General features: G+C 41.7%; 1 protein-coding gene across 7 annotated transcripts in view; it reads left to right on the top strand.

The window, feature by feature from the left end:
- NR3C1 (nuclear receptor subfamily 3 group C member 1) overlaps positions 1-19,060 on the top strand; it is a 178,306-nt gene that overhangs the window by 112,024 nt on the left and 47,222 nt on the right. For all 7 annotated transcript variants that reach the window (XM_029583736.1, XM_029583735.1, XM_029583737.1 and 4 more), the window contains exons 3-4: positions 647-810; positions 4,174-4,290. In XM_029583736.1, the coding sequence (XP_029439596.1) occupies positions 647-810; positions 4,174-4,290 (281 nt within the window). The remainder of the gene's footprint in view (positions 1-646; positions 811-4,173; positions 4,291-19,060) is intronic.

Raw genomic sequence — 19,060 nt, 5'->3', positions numbered from 1 at the left:
ACAAATGCTAGAATTTAACTTGGTTATATAAGATAATCACAACTATCCTAAATGTCTCATTTTGATAGTCAATGAGGCATTTAGTAGAGAGTTTCATTAACTTCTATACTTTTTTCTGGGAGTCTCTGAACACATGGTCTTTGTAGTGTAGCAGTTGATTTGGGTTTCAAGTATGTAACATCCTTTTCAAGAAAATTTGTAATTGCATAAAATTCAAGTGATAGGGATTAATTTACAGTCAGGGCAAAGAGGCTTAAGCTACTTTCATTTCCTTTTGCTGAAAAGTTTGACAGAAACAGCCCAGTTGTGGGTTACCAAACTAAGCAATAAACCTTCAGCCTCGTTTCTATGAATAATTAGTGTGCTGGGAAACCTGCTGGCAACAGGCCTACCTGTATTAAGTATCCCATAGTTTTAGGGGCAAAAGTATGTCAACTCTGTGCAAAATATGCTGAATGTCCAATGTTTGATAGTGTGAATCGGCGTTATATTCCTAATAGACAGCAACTAGCATGAAGCCATGAAGCATGAAGCCATGAACTAGAAGCCATGTTCAGGAAGAGACAATCCAAATATGTCTTGGGATATTTATGTGAGTGGTTGTTTTCTATTCCATATTTATTTTCCTCCTCTCTCTTTGTTTTAGCCCTGGAATGAGACCTGATGTAAGTCCTTCTCCATCCACCTCTTCAGCACCTGCAGGACCACCTCCCAAACTCTGCCTTGTTTGCTCAGATGAGGCATCTGGGTGTCATTATGGTGTCCTCACCTGCGGTAGCTGTAAAGTGTTCTTCAAAAGAGCAGTAGAAGGTATGACAAGTTTTAAAAGGTTTCATTAGTGCTAATAACTGAAATGCTTGCAAGCTTGAATAACACATATCTTGGTACAACGTGCCTGTTTACTCCAAAGGTAAAATTGCTGATTGTTGCCAGAATGACATGCAAGTGCTCATCAACATTCGATGAGTTTATTTATTTTATTTAACATTTTTCTATACCGACCTTCATGGTTAAAAAGACCATATCAGATCTGTTTACATCGAATTGGGGAACTGTAACAAAAACAATAGTTTAAACAGGAAGAACAAAGTTACATTTAACAAGGATAGTAAACTTGGAAGCATAGACTGCTGGGAAAAAAGGCCTAGGAACGCAGTAAACAACGAGTATAAACAATTGGAAAGTCAGGGGAGGATCTTATTAGAAACTTGAAGGTAGTACGGAGATCCATAGAACCTCGTCTAATGTGTATCAGGGAGATCTGCGAAGGCTTGGCGGAAAAGCCAGGTCTTAAGTTTTTTCCTAAATGTTAGGAGGCAGGGTTCCAGTCTGAGGTCGGAAGGGATGTTCCAGATAGCTGGGCCTGCTGTCGAGAAGGAACGATCTTTGGTCGAGGTGAGCCGTGTAGCTTTTGTAGGTGGGGCCTGTAGGGTTCCTTTATATGGTTCTCTAGTCGGTCTGTTGGAGATATGGAGATTGAGAGGGAATACAAGGTCCAGATGCTGGTGGTTGTAGATGGATTTGTGAATTAGAGTGAGTGATTTGTGAAGGATTCTGTAGTTCACCGGGAGCCAGTGTAAGTTACGGAGGATGGGTGATATGTGTATCATGTCTTACTTTGTACTCTCCAGAGGTGGAAGTACCATATTGTTTGTTCATCTCCACTCTAGGAAGGACAAGAAATAATGGCTGTAAATTGTGGCAGATCACGTTTCGTTTAGGGTTTAGACAGAACTTTAACTGTAAATGTAATTGAACGCTGGAACAAGTTACCTTGGGAAATGGCAGAATCTCCATAATTAGAAGCTGTCAAAAGCAAGCTAGGTAAACGTTTATGTAAGCTTGAACCCTGGCCTGGAGGGAAAAGGTTGGGTGAGGTGACATCTTGAGCTTCCTTGTTGTCCCATGAAATGACTTCAGTGTTCTGGGCGCAAATGGAGGAGCTTGATTGGTTTTATCATGTCATTAGCTTAATTAAACCATAGATTGCCTTCCTACTCCGTTTCTCTGTTCTTTAGCCATTTTGGTATATGAGAACTGTAAGATAGTCGGACTCTTCAATTGTAAGGATTGCTTAATTTCTCAGGCAGTTAAAGATGAAGCATGGGGCTAATCTTTGTTTTTCCTGAGCTGAGCCATAGTCCTTTGCAATCTTATTACTTAATTATGTTCTAACCTAATCTCTCTCCTGCTAGCTGCTGTGTAGCCATGGCCATTTATAAAGCAGCACTGGTGTCATTCATGCAATTATTATTATTTTTTTTTTACCAGTACCATACTTAAAGCTTGTCTTAAATTAGCTTGCAAAGTAAAAAGATAAATTCACTTGTTTCAGTTAAGATGTTCTCTCAGGAGGCGTGAGTTCCTTGTGCATCGCAGGGAGAGCTGGAGGGCAGCCTGCAGTACAGTGCCTGAAAGCAAGTCCTAACTGTACAACAGAATAGGTTTTAAGTTAAATGGGGGAGGGGGGTTCCAGTCGCACTATAGAAGCACTATAGAGCACTATAGAAGCATGGGTAACATTTTTAACCCAGGTGAGGACAGTAATCAGTCAGGCTGAAATGATTCCGTAAAGACAGAAAAAAAAAATCATACTAATGGTGAAAAGCTGCAGGTTTTCTAGCTGCGGTGAAGCTCTAATCACTTACAAATTTGCCCGCCATGGGCATTACTCGTACATTTAGAAGTTGTACTTGATATTATCTAAAATGCAACATGAACTATGGATTCCTATCCAGATATCATCAAAGATCTGATTATGGGCCTGCTTTAAAAGATTTCTTTCTTTGTGCTGTGATCCTTTAAAATGTTGGACCCTTCAATTAACTTTGTGACATATCGTTAGAAGTATCCTTCAAATAGCACCCTGATAAAATGAATGCACCATCCTTGTGGAAAGGAAAGATGAGGAAGAGGTTATTTGAATAATCTCCGAGGAAAGCCTCATGATGCCTAAAATCCCCCTTCACACTCTTAAGGAAGACCAAGAGCTTATCATAAAGTGTATCTTTGATGAAGATCCAGAACCCAGGGTGTGGAAGACCTGTACCAGTAATCAAATCCAGATCTCTCCACTTGGCAGTGCACAGTGCTGCTACAGAGCCAGCAATACGTTACACGTGCCATGAGCCTTTTAGCTAGCATCCTGTCGCTTGACTCCATGGTGGACACAGAATTGTTACAACCATGGACAAACCAAGAGGATTAAATTTCCTGTTAAAAATATATTCTAGTAATTATGCTGATCTTTAAACAATTTATTGGGAGAGATTGACAGAGGTTATGCAGTTTTCTGGATGAGGTTTTAATTGCGTGGGAAATTTGCATGCATAGCCCACAGCTAGAGAATGCAGTCTTCTGTAGCTATTTATTCGGCAAATATTAAATGATTGCATGTCTCTTCTTACACTGAACTATGCTTCAGCTATTTATATTTTTATTTGGATAGGTGAAAAATTGAGACCATAGACAATTAACATTGCTGCAGCTGATAGCCTGGGCATACGTACAGCGCCTTTTATTTCCCACTCTCCTGCGTAACAAAACAGGGCAGTCATTTTTTAAGGTTTGTGATGAAATCTTAGAAGCCCTGAATGTTGTACCATTTTAAGTATGATTTCAGAAATCAAGAATCTTCGTTTTATTCTTGCTATTAAAATAATTCCCTATATTATATATTGAGTTTATACTCTTTTGCAAAACATAATTACATTAAACTAAACAAGCTTTTAATAAAAAATGACTTTTCTTTATGATAATAACCTCAGGGAGCCAGTTGTTTCTAGGTTTTTCTCTCTCTCATGCTTGGTTTAGACAAATTCAAGGGATCTTAAGGTATTGTATGTCTTGATTCACCAGTTTCTCATGATAGCCAGTCTAGCAAAACTCTAATGAATTTGTATCCATATAGATAAGAGTGACTAAGTAGAATGAATTTAAATAAACCTGAAATATTTTGCTTCAAGAATGAAATAAAAATCAGGAGAATGAGAAGTAAAAAGATCCATAAAAAAACATCAAACATTTGTAGTGTGACATCTTGTGTTAAGATGAATGTCTAATTTTCAGCCTCCTGGGATACACCAAAAACAAACAGAACAGGATAGCGCTAGACTGACACTAGGAACTACTTCACAACAATTGTGTTAGTTTCTGTTTTATTCATACCCACAGGGCAGCACAACTATCTTTGTGCTGGGAGGAATGATTGCATCATTGACAAAATTCGGAGGAAAAACTGTCCGGCTTGCCGCTATCGGAAGTGTCTTCAGGCTGGCATGAACCTGGAAGGTAAAAAAAAACAAAACCGCAGCATGTGTGGTGCTTTTTGTTTTTGGTCTCCCATTCATTAAAAATGGAGCCTTTTTCTTGCAAGATGTGACAGGTATGCACATAACTTCTAGCTAGCATGTGAGTTATCCACAGCGTCCAGCCAGAAACTTTGTGCTTTCAAGCAGCCTGGGCTGCAGGTCAGCTGACATCAGCAATCTTAACCACCATTTTCCCTTTTGAGACAAAATGAGGTGATCACTTTTATGAGCACCAAGTTAAAAAAGAAAAAAAAATAAAATAAAATAAAAAAAAAATAAAAAAAAAATAAATATATATATATATATATATATATATATATATATATATATATATATATATATATATATATATATATATAATATATATATGCAGTTGTCCCACTTCATAAAGTAACACTATAAGCCAGTGAGTGTTTATTGCAACAATGGTTCATTAAAGCAGAATTTGATTTTTGCAATTAGATACACAGGAAAAAAATCTATGGGAAGGATTAGCACAAGCAAAACCTTGCAGAAAAGCACTGCAGGACGTTTGTTCTCTGTGATGGCCCCCAGACTGGGGCCACCCCTTGACAATTCCTGAAATACTCTGCTAACTTCATTCATGGTGGCTGCATTTGAGAAACAACCCCTTGAGGGCTAAATTTAAGTTCTGTTTTTTTGCAAAATTTTTTGCTTGAGCAGCTTTTCCCGTGGCTGTATTTCCCTTTTGAAAAGTCTCTGGGAGGAAAGATGTGGGTTTTTAAAATTGTGAAAGGAAGCTCACTCACAGGCTTTTTTTGCTCCTCTTTTTGTCTGATCTTTAAATCTGGCCCTTAATGGTTGTACTGTCAGGCCATGGGCAGAGTCTGTGGCTGTCACATGCATACCTTGAAATAAAGGTCAGAGCTGAGGGCAAGCCCTGTTTTATTGGACTCACTTAATACATGTGTGACCAGTTGTCTGGAGCTCTGCTGTCTTCCTTCAGTCAATACAAAACAAGGCAGCACAAGTGAGTCACAAATACATTAAGTTAATCCAATAAAAAAAAATGATTACCTGCAGCTTATTTGTTAACGTTTATTTCAACACCTCCAGAAGAGCAAAGCCACATCTGCTTTTAAGACATCTCTGTACTTTTCAGATAATCTTCTTTTCACATTATGGCATTCTGGTCCATTCTGTTTTTACATGGGTATACCACACGGACACTTTGCTGTGGGTATCAGTTTAACAGAGCAGTGCCCCACAAATCTCTAGGCTATCTGTTTGCACTTCAAACCATTAACCTCCAAAATGAGCATCCTGGATGTAATACTGATAGCAAAGATGAGAATCCTTAATCTTCCCACTGACTACTACTAGAGGCACCAGATGAGCAGAAAATATGTCCACCACTGAGCCCTGCTCTTTACTTAATGTATATTAATGTATATGGACAAGCTCTTTCCAAATATCTTGATGCATTTAATAGGAGGGGGTAGAGTGATTATGCTCCTTAAATTGCTTGTTTAGTAGCAATTAGCACCTTGTCCCACAGTTCCTTGTTGCACTGGTAACCCCTCTTTACAAAGCTGTTGGTTAGTTCTCCTTGGCTTTACTGTCCTTGGAAAGGAAGACCAGAGCAAGCAATATGCAGAGGGAGCTGTGGCAGAGTGCGCACAATCATGGTGGCTCAGTGGCCTCCTAGTAGATTAAACCTTAATGACAAAAAAAGATGTTTTGTAATTGAAAATGCTAATCTCTACAAAACTCTTTAAAGTATATATATATCTGTGTACTCATCAATATATTGTAGTAATAGTCTTTCACATTTTTACTAAAGACAGAGTAACAAAGATCAGCGCATGAAAGTTAGCAGCTGAGGTGATACTGAAGCTGAACTTATGGTTTTACATGTGGCTGCTGTACATTTCATATGTCACCGTTTTTACATGTCATCAGTCAGTGTAAATCTTTCTATAAATTAATTGAGCAATTTCTATTATGCTTTTCTTTAACAAAGGTATGGCAAGGCTGATTACAATGTGAGATTAAAAAAAAATGGAATTACCCTCCTCCCACATTATAACTCTGACAGGGAAAAGGAAGCCGACTCATAACTTATGTGCACAAGCTAGCACTTTTGTGTGCATAAAATCCTGACTACAAGTCCCAGAATGGGAACTCCAGCTCTCGCCCATAGACTAACGTTAGCCCTGGAAACTTTACTCTGCCTCAGACTGTCAGGCCAGCGTGCCTCTCTCTACACTTGGAGGTAATAGCTAGTGCCGTCATTAGCATGGGATTTGTACAAGAAAACTCTAATTTATACTTTTTTTTTTTTTTTTTTTTTTTTGAGAGCGCAAAACTCCTGCATTAGCAGCAAAGTTTGCGCACACATAACATGCGCACAATTGTGAGTAAAACTGCGTGCTCTGCTGAGCTCCCCTGATTACATCAGCCCTTCTGTTAGCCTCCAAGCCACAGTGCCAGCCGAGCTGCTCTGATTGTTAACTAGTCGGTAGGGTACGGGGTAATCACAGCTGAGATAGGAGTCACTTGATCATCCGCACTTCATTACAAGACTCCCTTTATGAGAAGCAATATGACAAAACAGTCAGGGGAAGTTATTTGTCAACCATCCTTCCAGGATTTATGTTGTTTGCATTTGTTGGGTGTTAACTCATTAATGCCTGTCTCCAGTTATCTCCTACCTCTCTTCCAGTGTCTTGCTGATTTGTGAGGCCAACAAAGTAAGACTGTCAGGTTGCCTGTATCTAGCAGCTTTATGACTTCCAGCTGTGTTCTTAGATTCTTGGCTAGAACTACCATTGTTAATGTGCCAGATTTTCAGTTGAATTTTTGCTTTGTTTTAGTTAACTAGAAAATGTTGGTGGAAAACAAGCTGTTACTCCACCCATTCTACCTCTTTATGCCTGCCTACGGTGCCATTGCAGATCTTACTTGATCTGCAGTCTTCTACCTCCCTCTGATTGTGTAAGACCTGTGTCAGCACCATAGCCAGGCACAAAAAGCAGACTGGGTTGATTTTTGTCAGCCAAAGGTAATTCCGTAAATTTACACCCATTATCTTTAGCTGGATTCAGCTGCAGCTTAACAGGCTAAACGTGCACCTGAAAAACCTGAGCACACAAAATTGGGTGGTCAGATGTAAGCCAATTATCTGTGTGGCAACATTTTGGTGGACTATAACTGGTTAGGGCCGAATATCACTTTAGCCAGGTAGATTCAAAATTCCTGACCTGGCCCCTCTTTTGTCTGCCTAAATTTGAATATGTAACGATTTTTGTACACACAAAATATCGAGACAACTTTGAGGGAAAGAGGGATGTTAAAACCAGTTTGATTTATGTGTTTAAAATCCAATTTTAAGAGCTTAAAACTTTTGGATGGACAACTTTGCTGTTTTATGCTGTCATTTACTACGTTATTATGAATATTGACCCCTATATTTCTCTTTTTTTCTTTAAAAGAAAAATAAAATACAATATTTTTGAAACAAAGTTTCTGTAAAGTTGGGACGTGATTATTTTCTCTACATTTCTTTTTATGTTTTAGTAAGTTTAAGCCTTTCATGAGTACAGATACAACCAAATATTTGTAGGAAAAATGGCATATGTTTTAGTTTGATTTATTACTTAAAAAAAAAAGTAGATGTTGCTATGAGGAAAGGCTGAAGAGATTAGGGCTATTCAGCTTGGAGAAGAGACGGCTGAGGGGGGATATGATAGAGGTCTTTAAGATCATGAGAGGTCTTGAACGAGTAGATGTGACTCGGTTATTTTCACTTTCGAATAATAGAAGGACTAGGGGGCATTCCATGAAGTTAGCAAGTAGCACATTTAAGACTAATCGGAGAAAATTCTTTTTCACTCAACGCACAATTAAACTCTGGAATTTGTTGCCAGAGGATGTGGTTAGTGCAGTTAGTGTAGCTGGGTTCAAAAAAGGTTTGGATAAGTTCTTGGAGGAGAAGTCCATTAACAGCTATTAATCATTTTTACTTGGGGAATAGCCACTGCTATTAATTGCATCAGTAGCATGGGATCTTCTTAGTGTTTGGGTAATTGCCAGGTTCTTGTGGCCTGGTTTTGGCCTCTCTTGGAAACAGGATGCTGGGCTTGATGGACCCTTGGTCTGACCCAGCATGGCAATTTCTTATGTTCTTATGCTATTGAACAGATGCTTTCTATGTGTGTGTGCCAGCAGAAGGCTTGGTTACGAAGGCAGCATAATATGCACAAATACAGGGAAACACATGGCGTTCACTGTTACCAGTCAGTGGCACCATTCCTCACCACCCTCCTTTCACGTTCCACCTCTGTTCTGGCGATACCACCTTGGGGTATGGAGTCATCCATTCCCTATGTAGTAGGCAGCTGTATACACAGCCAGGCCCACTGGAATGAATGGAAAAGAAGATTGGATTTATAATGGTTACCACCACATAAAGACTGGCAAATAAAGATCACCACTCACAGTGTTATTGCTGCCCATTCTGACATGTTTCAAGTTTTGTTCGCTTGAATTATTTAACATATGATGCAGAGAAGGATAGTACTTGATTGGTAACCTAGTTACACAGTTTTTAGTATAAAAGAAAGACGCTCATCCATCTGTTTCCTTCATGATTGCTAGGGCCAACGTAATAGCATTAAATACTATCCACTAGTGCATATCATTGTAATCATTAATTCCTCTGATGATCAGGGAGTGGACTAAATCTTTCTTAACAATGTTGTCCGATGCTGTATTTATTTCTAAGCTCCTCTGAGCACATGTCCCAGTGTCCTATAACCTATAAAGTATGCTTCAGGTGATATTGAATCTACCCTTGTCCAGGTTAAGGTGGTTTGCCTTAAATTCCAAATGTAGATAAGACTCCAAAATGTACAGGTTATGAGTACCAGTGTATGATGTGGTTCAGAACACTTAATCCTCAGGAAGCAGAAATAAATAAACATTTGAGTTTGCGTTATTACTTTCCTGGAGCCATGCTGTGGGAAGATTTTCTGTTCAGCTTTTTCCAAGTACACATTAAATATTTAATTCCTTCCTTTGACTAAAGGCTATTTTCTATTTCTCAGATATTATACTTCCAGTAGTTCAAGCCTTTATCTGCTCTTCTACCAGTAGATGGAGACAGAACAAAAAATAGTCTCATTAGGCTCATTTACATCGGTTCTTGTTTTCATTCCTGCAGTGGAATAGCCTGCGGAATCCTAGTAGCAAAGGATATAGTGACTCATCCTTTTCCACTTAACATATACATAACATAACACCAGGGACAGAAAGAAGACACCTAGTTAGGCAGTCATGCTGGTACACTGATTACTACTGGGATTCAGAACTTGGTTTATAGTTAACATGGTTAAATCAACAGGGCTGTGATCAGGAAGAGCCAGGATTTAAGATTTTCAAAGAAACCACCAAAACATTTTTAGGCGGGATTGAAATATGGCTAAAAAGGGGACATGATGCATCAACTCATGGAGGCTGTTCCAGGTGCAGACCATGCACACTGGTATGCTGCCCAGGGGGCTCTGACCTGGGGGGGCTAATCTCCTATAAACACATGCAATTACTGGAATTGTACGTGGGGGCTTAAACCAGGAGCTTATTCCCAACACAAAGAGCCACACACAAACTTTGATTCAGTACGTCACGGTTCCAGGTAAGAAAGTAAGTGTATTTGAGCAATAGGAGGATAGAGTAAATAAAATCAGATCATATAGAAGAAGTAATGGTAGATATTAACAATTGCTACATAGATATAAAAAAAAGCTTACATTTCCAAAGGATCAGCCATACCATCACAGGCATATATACTACAGCAAGGTGAAAAAATGCTGAGTCAGCAGCTGGTGAAGGAGAAGGTCACAATTAAGAACATCTTGCCTGATGAATAGAGATCAAGAGGAAGGAAGCAGAGGGAGGTATGAGGAGAGATAATGAGGAGATACAGAATAAAGGCATTTGTAGGTAAGCAGAAGCTTGAACTGTGTGTGCAAGCAAATGTGGTAACTTGAGAATAGAAGTTACATGGTTTGAAAACTATCAGGCAGCTGAATTTTGGATAGTAAATACACATACATGGTTTAGTGGGAAACCAGTAAGAAAAAGCTTTTGGGAGTGAGTGGAAATAAGGATGTGATAGTGTGTTCTAAAGGAAGGAACTCATTTTGCTGGTGATATAAAGAGAGAAAAATGGCCTGTTTTGCCAGTGTTTTGGATGTTTGCAGAGAAAGAGAGAATCGTTGTCAAAGATGAAACTGGGAGGGTGCTAGTGTATCCTTTGAGTTAGAAAGAGAGAGCACTGATTTGTGTGGAAAAATAAATTCTATCTTAGTCATGTTAAGTTTTAAGATGGTGGTGGGTCTTTCAGGCAGCAATGTCAAAAAAAAAAAAGCTGAGATTTCCAGGTATAGTTTTTGCTACTACATTGAGATAAATATTTTGGGACAAAGGCATGAAAAGCCTCAATTAGCGGATCATGCTTTTACTCATGCCAGATGGAGCAGAGCAGAAGCAGCCTTGTTTATCCAAGGACAAGCAGGATGGCAGTCCTCACACATGAGTGACATCATCAGCTGGAGTCCCAGTCTGGGACTTTGATCTCAAAGATTCTAGAACTGTTAAACATGCCCTACTGAGCATGTGCAGCTGTATTTATCACCCTGCCCACTAGGCAGAGTCCCATAGTCCATGATGTAGCTAATACATTGAGAAACCAACTCCCAGGGGGAGGTGGGTGGGTTTCATGAGGCCACATCCTGCTGTCCTTTGAGAACACCTGTTACAGGTAAGCAATCCTGCTTTCTCCGAGGACAAGCAGGATAGCAGTCCTCACACATGGGTGAATCCCAAGCTATAAGCTGCTCGCACAGGACAAAATAGGGAACCCCATAGTGTTGAGAGCACCGTTCTCCCATTAGCATCTTATTTTTTTTTTTGGGAGACTTAATGGTATTAAAAAAAAAAAAAGGGGGGGGGGATTTTCAAAACATTATGCAGTGTTATAGTCAAGAAAATGTCAAGTAACTTTAGAAACTCAAAAATCTAAAAATTATTTTTGTCATGTGACAAGTATAAACTGTTCCCTTTTACAGTATCTATTCCTGATACCTTGAATTTCATACAATGCTTTTAGGATTCTAGCACCTGCTTTTGGAGAGGTTTGGGGTTTATTCAGTAGGTTCTTATTTGGTTTCTTAACCTTTAAAGCAGTATAACATGAATCCACCCTTTCGGGCTCCTCTTCCTCTAGAGATTTCAATATTGCATTGAATGTCTTAGTTAACCATACATTTGAACCCCCTGAAGAAGGACCAGTAGCTTTTGTCTCTGGAAAATTGTTTGTAAACTTGCACCTGCTAGGAGATCAGATGAGATGCAGCCATGGACAGCCATGTTTCATTATTCACAGCCATAAAGTTGTCTTATGCATAGTGCCGCACTTGCTTCCAAAAGTAACATCTACTTTTCAGATTATTTCAGAACTTGTCTTTAGAAAAAGAAGGAAGGCTTCATTAGTTATCAGGGTATTTAAATAGAACACATATCTTTGATCTGATACATTTTTTTGTTTGCTTTTCTGGACCAAGAGAGGGACATTCAGCTTGCAAGCCATATTTCATCTAAATGGATTATACGGAAGATAGTAAAAAAAAGTCTGTGTTGCAAATGGTATATTTCCTCCAGAATTTGTTGGAGCTCATTCTACAAGAGCCCTAACTACTTGGGCAGAAAAATACTATTTCTCCAGTGGACCTTTTTGTAAAGCAACAATTTTGTCTGAAGTTATATATTAGACATAGAAGCATCAGTTCTGGAAGAGAGGTGTTTTCTTCAGTAATTACAGAATTATTCAGAGTTGTTTAAACAGGGACAAGTTATTAACATAGAAATGACTGCAAAAGAAGATCAAACTGTCGTGACTCCTGGTTCTACTGATTGTTTTGCAATGGAAAAGGTTTGTCGTCTTTGGATCATTAAAACCTTTCAAGAATCTGAAAGTCTGTATCATATCACCTCTGATCCTCCTTTCCTCCAGGGTGTACGTATTTAGATTCTTCAATCTCCCCTCATAAGTCATTTGATGAAGACCCTCCACCTTTTTGGATGCCCTTCTCTGTACTGCCTCCATCCTGTCTGTCCCTTCGGAGATACGGTCTCCAGAACTGAACACAGTACTCCAGGTGAGGCCTCACCAAGGACCTGTACAAAGGGATAATCACATGCCTTTTCTTACTTGATATTCCTCTGTCTATTCAGCCCAGCATTCTTCTGGCTTTAGCTATCGCCTTGTCACATTGTTTCGCCAACTTCAGATCAATAGACACTATCACCCCCAGGTCTCTCTCCTGCTCCGTGCACATCAGCCCTTCTCCCCCCATCGAATACAGTTCTTTCGGATTTCCACACCCCATATGCATGACTCTGCACTTCTTGCCGTTGAATTTCAGCTGCCATATCTTCGACCACTCTTCCAGTTTCCTTAAATCCCGTCTCAATCTTTCCACTCCTTCCGGCGTGTCCACTCTGTTGCAGATCTTAGTGTCATCCGCAAAAAGACAAGCCTTACCTTCTATCCCATCCGCAATATCGCTCACAAAGATTTTGAACAGGACCGGTCCCAACACCGATCCCTGTGGCACTCCACTCAACACAACTCTCTCTTCAGAGTAAGTTCCGTTCACCACCACACATTGTCTTCTGTCCATCAGCCAGTTTGTAATCCAGGCCACCACCTTGGTACTCACTCCTAAGCTTTTCATTTTATTCACCAGTCTCCTGTGCGGGACCATGTCAAAAGCTTTGCTGAAGTCCAAGTAGATGACATCTGACAGGATCTTCCCCTGGTGAATCCATGCTGCCTCTGTCCAGCAATTCTCCTGACTGTAGATAGTTCACTATTCTTTCTTTCAACAGCGACTCCATTACTTTTCCCACCACCGAGGTGAGGCTAACTGGTCTGTAGTTACCAGCCTCTTCTCTGTTCCCACTCTTGTGAAGCGGGACCACCACCGCTCTTCTCCAATCCCTCGGCACTACTCCCGTTTCTAGGGATTTATTGAACAGGTCACACATCGGACCTGCCAGCACATCTCTGAGCTCCCTCAGTATCCTGGGATGAACCTCATCAGGCCCCATGGCTTTGTCCACTTTCAGTTTCCCCAGCTCTTCCCATACATTCTCTACTGTAAATGGAGTTTCATCTACTCCATTTCCCTCCAATTTCTTGTTAACTAGCGATGGTCGTTCTCCGGGATCCTCTTTAGTGAACACAGAACTGAAGTATTCATTTAATATTTCTGCCATTTCTTCGTCTCTCTCCACACATTGATCCTTTTCACCTTTCAATTTCACTATACCACTTTGAACTTTTCTCCTTTCACTGATGTATCTGAAAAATGTTTTGTCACTTCTCTTTACCTCTTTGGCAATCCTTTCTTCTGCTTGACTTTTTGCCGTTTTAATTGCTTTCTTTGTCTCCTTCAGTTCCACTAGATATTCTTCTTTGTGTTCCTGCCTTTGGGATTCTTTATATTTCTTGAACGCTGTTCTTTTAGCCTTTATTTTGTCAGCCACCTCCTTTGAGAACCAGATAGGTTTCATTCTTCTTTTGCTTTTCTTTACTTTTCTAACATATAGATTAGTTGCCATGATAAGTGTTCCTGATAAGTGTTCCTTTAAGTTTGGTCCACTGTTCCTCCACTTCTCTCTCGTTCTCCAAGCCTACTAGTTCTTCCTCCAGGTATTTCCCCATTTCATCAAAGTCTGTGTTTTTGAACTGCAAAACTTGGGTCCGTGTGCTTCTTCTCCATATCCTTTTTGTGATATTAAACCATACTGTTTGATGATCACTGGTGCTGAGGTGGGCGCCCACCTGGACATCAGAGACATTATCTCCATTAGTGAGCACTAAATCTAGTATAGCTCCCTCTCTCGTGGGTTCCATTTCCATTTGTTTGAACAAAGCTCCTTGTAGGGCATCCACTATTTCTCTACTATTAGATTCTACAGATGGGATTCTCCAGTCTACATCCGGCAAATGGAAGTCTCCAACGATCACCTCTTCTCCCTTCTTTCCCATCTTTTGGATGTCTTCAACCAGATCTCTGTCAAGCTCTTCCTTTTGGTTTGGAGGCCTGGAAACCACTCCAATAAAAATGGATGCCCCATCTTTTTTTAGGTTGGCCCATATTGCTTCTTCATTGCCCCATCTTCCTTGCAGCTCAGTTGCTTGAATAAGTATTAGGACGAACAGTTGTATGCAAAAGTTTAGGCACCCCTAGTAAAACTGTATGTTTCAATGACTCACTACGTGACAAAAGCTGACACAACCTTTACCTGGCACTAAGTTAAACATTGCTATATCGGAGACAAATATTGAGTGAAATACAAACAACCCAAAATATATTTAATCACTCAATAATTTCAAGCGATATGAGTATAGTCTAGTGAATAGTCATAAACAGATAGGTAAAGATCATCAGATTTGTGCCGCAGCCAGCATGCAGAACTTGCTTTGCTGTTATGTCTGATACATGGCAATTTCAGTTACTTGGTCTTAGTGTATATATTGTTCCTAACATATATTTTTTGGGAATTTTTTCACTATTGCACGTAAAAACTTAATGAAATCCTTGGAGAAACACGATTGGACCAAAAGAATGTTCTTAATTACTTAACTTGTGTCAGTGTTGACCATCCCCGATACTGGTCCAGCATTTTGAAATGAACCATTCCTTCATCAGTGGTAGCACTAGTTGTCCTATGGTTACATAGTGTAATTAACCAAAGTCCAAAATACTGACTCCTCAGGGGACAAACTGTCACCTGATTGTATAACTTAGATGTTCTCCAGATTTCTTCTCCTTAATTGCTGGAGGTCTGCTGAACCTCTCTACGGCATTGTTGATCAGTAACGTCCTTGCTGGTTCATCCTCCTGTCAGATGACTCTTTATTGTTCCCGTTATGCTTAACGGAGTACTGTAAACTACTTTGGCTCTTTTTTTTCCCCCAGGAAAAATGGTTTATAATTGTAAAAATGATATGAAGTCTGCAAGATACAAATGTTAGTTACTGCTTCCTGAGAGATAGTTAAGATTTTTGCATCAGTACGGTTGGGTTACATTTTGCAAATGTGAATGCATATTATTTTTCACTGCGCTAATGGGTATTGAAATATTTAACGTATCTTTGCATCTCATCACTTCATTAGCATAGATTTTTCATTAACGCTTGCTTTGCAGTTAACGCAGTTTAGTACATTCACCTCTTAGACTTATAAGAATGATAGTGGAGCTACCTTTTGCTACCAGTATAACATACTTTCTGAAACAAAGATTTTAGTATCCTCTTGCTTTACAGTTCGAGCTGTCTCTGATTCCCAGATGCAGTCTGTTAGAAGATGTGATTGGTGAGCAATTTAGATTTTGCATTTAAATTAACTTGCTTGTGGTTAGGTGGATGTAAAATTTGTGCCTGAGGAGTAGTTTCTTAACTATAAAAACGGCTGTGCTGAAACTTGTACAAGCCTTGGTGGAGCGCATACTTCTGTTCAAAGGTCATTTAACAAAACAAGAACTACTTGCATTGCCACCATGCTTCAAAATACCCTGTTTTTTTGTTTGAGGGGGGTTGGATTGATATGGTAAGAATTTGAATTTGCAAGTTAATACTGATTAAAACAGCTCATTTTAACAGTTCAGTGGCCACAAGATGAATAACTTAAATGGAGAGAGAAAAACTGTTCTGAAAGCCAGTGGTACTACAGAGCTCAGTGGTATTAGGTACACAGTCAGTGCCAATTTAATTAAGCACTGTGGGGCAGCAGCTCAGAAGAGTTTAAGGATCCATTATGGATTATTCCGATTGACTAAATATGTTTTCCTAGCGTGTAGCAGATGGACTCAGGACCAATGGGTATAGTGTGCTCCTGATAGCGTTGGAGACAGTCAGATTTCAATCTGACATCACCACCAGTACATAAACCCCTGCAGGAAGCTCTACTCTTCAGTATTTCTCCGTCTCCATAGCAGTTCGGGACTCTATACACGCTTGCACAGCATTAGAGTATTCAAACCAAAGAAAATTCCAAACAAGAAGAAATCGTACCTCTACAGATGAGCCCCGCTCTCCTGCGGTGATACCTATGGGTTCCTCTCCCAGTTGAGAATTCCTGAGGTGATTTCCGAGGTTCCTCAGAGGTAGGCCTCAGTCCGGCAGCCGGTTCCCAGCATGGACTTAGCCCCCGACAACGGGAGCGGCTTAGAGGCAGAGGGTGCAGCACTGAGTGTGGCTGTGAATGTACTTGCTCTCTCCCCCCGCAGCCGGAGACCGCCTGGGACGATACTGGGAAACACCGAGACAAGGTAAGGTAGAAAATTTTTAAAAGTCTCCGGTCTCCGAGGCTCGGAAAGCCGCACAGATCTCCAGTCGGCATCTGGGCTATCTGGTTGATCAGCCCCATCTGGGCTAGACCCACCTTCCGAGGTGGTCGCCATATTGTTCGCATGGTCGCCGACGCCATTTCCCCTCGATCACCATCTTGTCCGCCTATCCAAGCCGTGCGCACAGAGACGAGCGGGCACTCATCTTACTTGTGCGCACATCAGCGCGCGCATAATTGCCGTGCGCACAGCTACGCGCACGAGAGGGCCGGGCGCACAGCCACGCGCTCAGCGGTGTCGGGTGCATAAGTTAGGTTGGTGCGAACAGTGGTGCGCGCATCTTTGTGAGCGCGCACCCTGGCCTACACGCACATCTTTGGCACTTTCGGAGCGCAAAACTAAGCCTCCCAGTACGTGCATAAAAGGGATTTTCTGCTAACCTACGCGTACAAACCATGGCATCACCGGACAAGAAGGTCAAAGCACAAGCCCCCTACCCAGCCTGCCAGAGGCATAACTGCACATCCCGGTCCATCACGAGCATCAGCGTTTCCTACACTTCACGATCCTGGATCACCACTACCAGTTCCAGGCGCTACCCTTTGGGCTCGCCCCAGCCCCTCGGATGTTCACCAAAATTATGGTGGTAGTAGCAGCGACACTGAGGAAAGAGGGAATCCTCGTATACCCATATCTGGACGATTAGCTGATCAGGGCAAAATCTCCAGAGGAAAGTCATCAAGCGACCACCAGAGTCAAGGCTCTACTGGAGAACCTCGGGTGGGTGGTCAACACAAACAAGAGCTATCTACAGCCCTCCCAATCTCTAGAATACCTGGGAGTCCAGTTCGACACCAGACAAGACAAGGTCATTCTTCCTCCTACAAGGAGAAGAAAACTGATGAACCAATTGCAAAACCTAACAAACCTTCACCCCAAAGTATGGGACTACCTCCAAGTCCTCGATCTCATGACATCAACCCTGGAAGTGGTTCCATGGGCAAGAGCTCACATGCGACCGCTACAGCGCTCCCTACTGCCACGGTGGAACCTGATGTCCCAGGGCTACTCCGTCCACCTCCAGCTCCCGGAGGAGGTGAGGAACCAGCTCCAATGGTAGCTACAAGAGAACCATCTGAGCAAGGGAGTAAGGCTATCCCCACCGACCTGGACCGTGCTCACCACGGATGCGAGTCTCCGAGGATGGGGAGCCAACTGCTAGGAACTGACAGCCCAGGAGCAATGGGACAAGGAAGAGTCGGGATGGAACATCAACCGACTGGAAACCTGGGCGGTCAGACTAGCCTGCATGTGGTTCAGTCACAGACTCCAAGGCAAATCAGTCAGTCATGTCAGACAACGCTTCGACGGTTGCCTACATCAACCACCAGGGAGGTACCAGAAGCCAACAGGTGTCCCTGGAAATAGACCCCCTAATGGCATGGGCGGAAGCAAACCTACAAGGGATTTCAGTCGCCCAATTCGTGGGAAAAGACAACGTGACTGCAGACTACCTCAGCAGAGAAAGTCTAGACCCAGGGGAATGGATGCTGTCGACGACAGATTTCCAGCTGATAGTAAACCGCTGGGGAACCCCAGTCATGGATCTTCTGGCAACCCGGTCCAACGCCCAAGTTCCCAACTTCTTCAGTCACAGACAAGAACCACAATCCCAAGGAATCGATGTCCTCGTCCAGACCTGGCCACAGGAAGACCTGCTATATACCTCCCCCCATGGCCATTACTGGGCAGGATCATCCGCAAGATAGAGCACCACAGGGGGCTAGTACTTCTAGTGGCCCCAGACTGGCCAAGAAGGCCGTGGTGCGAAGACTCGTGACGGGGAACCCTCTCCCTCTATCTCCACACAGGGACCTGCTCCAGCAAGGCCCGATCCTCCACGAAGACCCAACTTGATTGATTCTTACGGTCTGGCCATTGAGAGGACACATCTGAAGAAGAGTGGATACTCTAGGGCAGTGATTGACACATTTCTCCGAGCATGCAAGTTCTCATATCACTGACTTACATACAAATATGGAGAATATTCGAAGCTTGGTGTGAAGACCGTGACATCCTTCTGCGGACAGTCAAAATTCGCACAATCCTGGAATTTCTACAGGACTGATTACAGAAGGGGTTGTGTCTCAACTCAATCAAGGTTCAGGTGGCCGAGTTGGCCTGCTTCGGAGCCAAAGGGGAAGGCACCAGCCTAGTGTCTCATCCGAACGTCTCCCGCTTCCTGAGAGGGGTCAAGTAGATTCGACCACCCTAAAGTGGCCGGTACCCCTATGGAACCTCAACCTAGTACTAGACTTCCTAGCGGGAGCCTCCTTCAGACCTATCTGAGGTCTATCCCTAAGACTCCT

This window comes from Rhinatrema bivittatum, chromosome 18 (assembly GCF_901001135.1).
Source record: "Rhinatrema bivittatum chromosome 18, aRhiBiv1.1, whole genome shotgun sequence".
Taxonomy (NCBI): Eukaryota; Metazoa; Chordata; class Amphibia; order Gymnophiona; family Rhinatrematidae; genus Rhinatrema; species Rhinatrema bivittatum.
The sequence above is the reverse complement of the archived record's forward strand: the minus strand, read 5'-3'. Positions and strand labels throughout refer to the sequence as shown.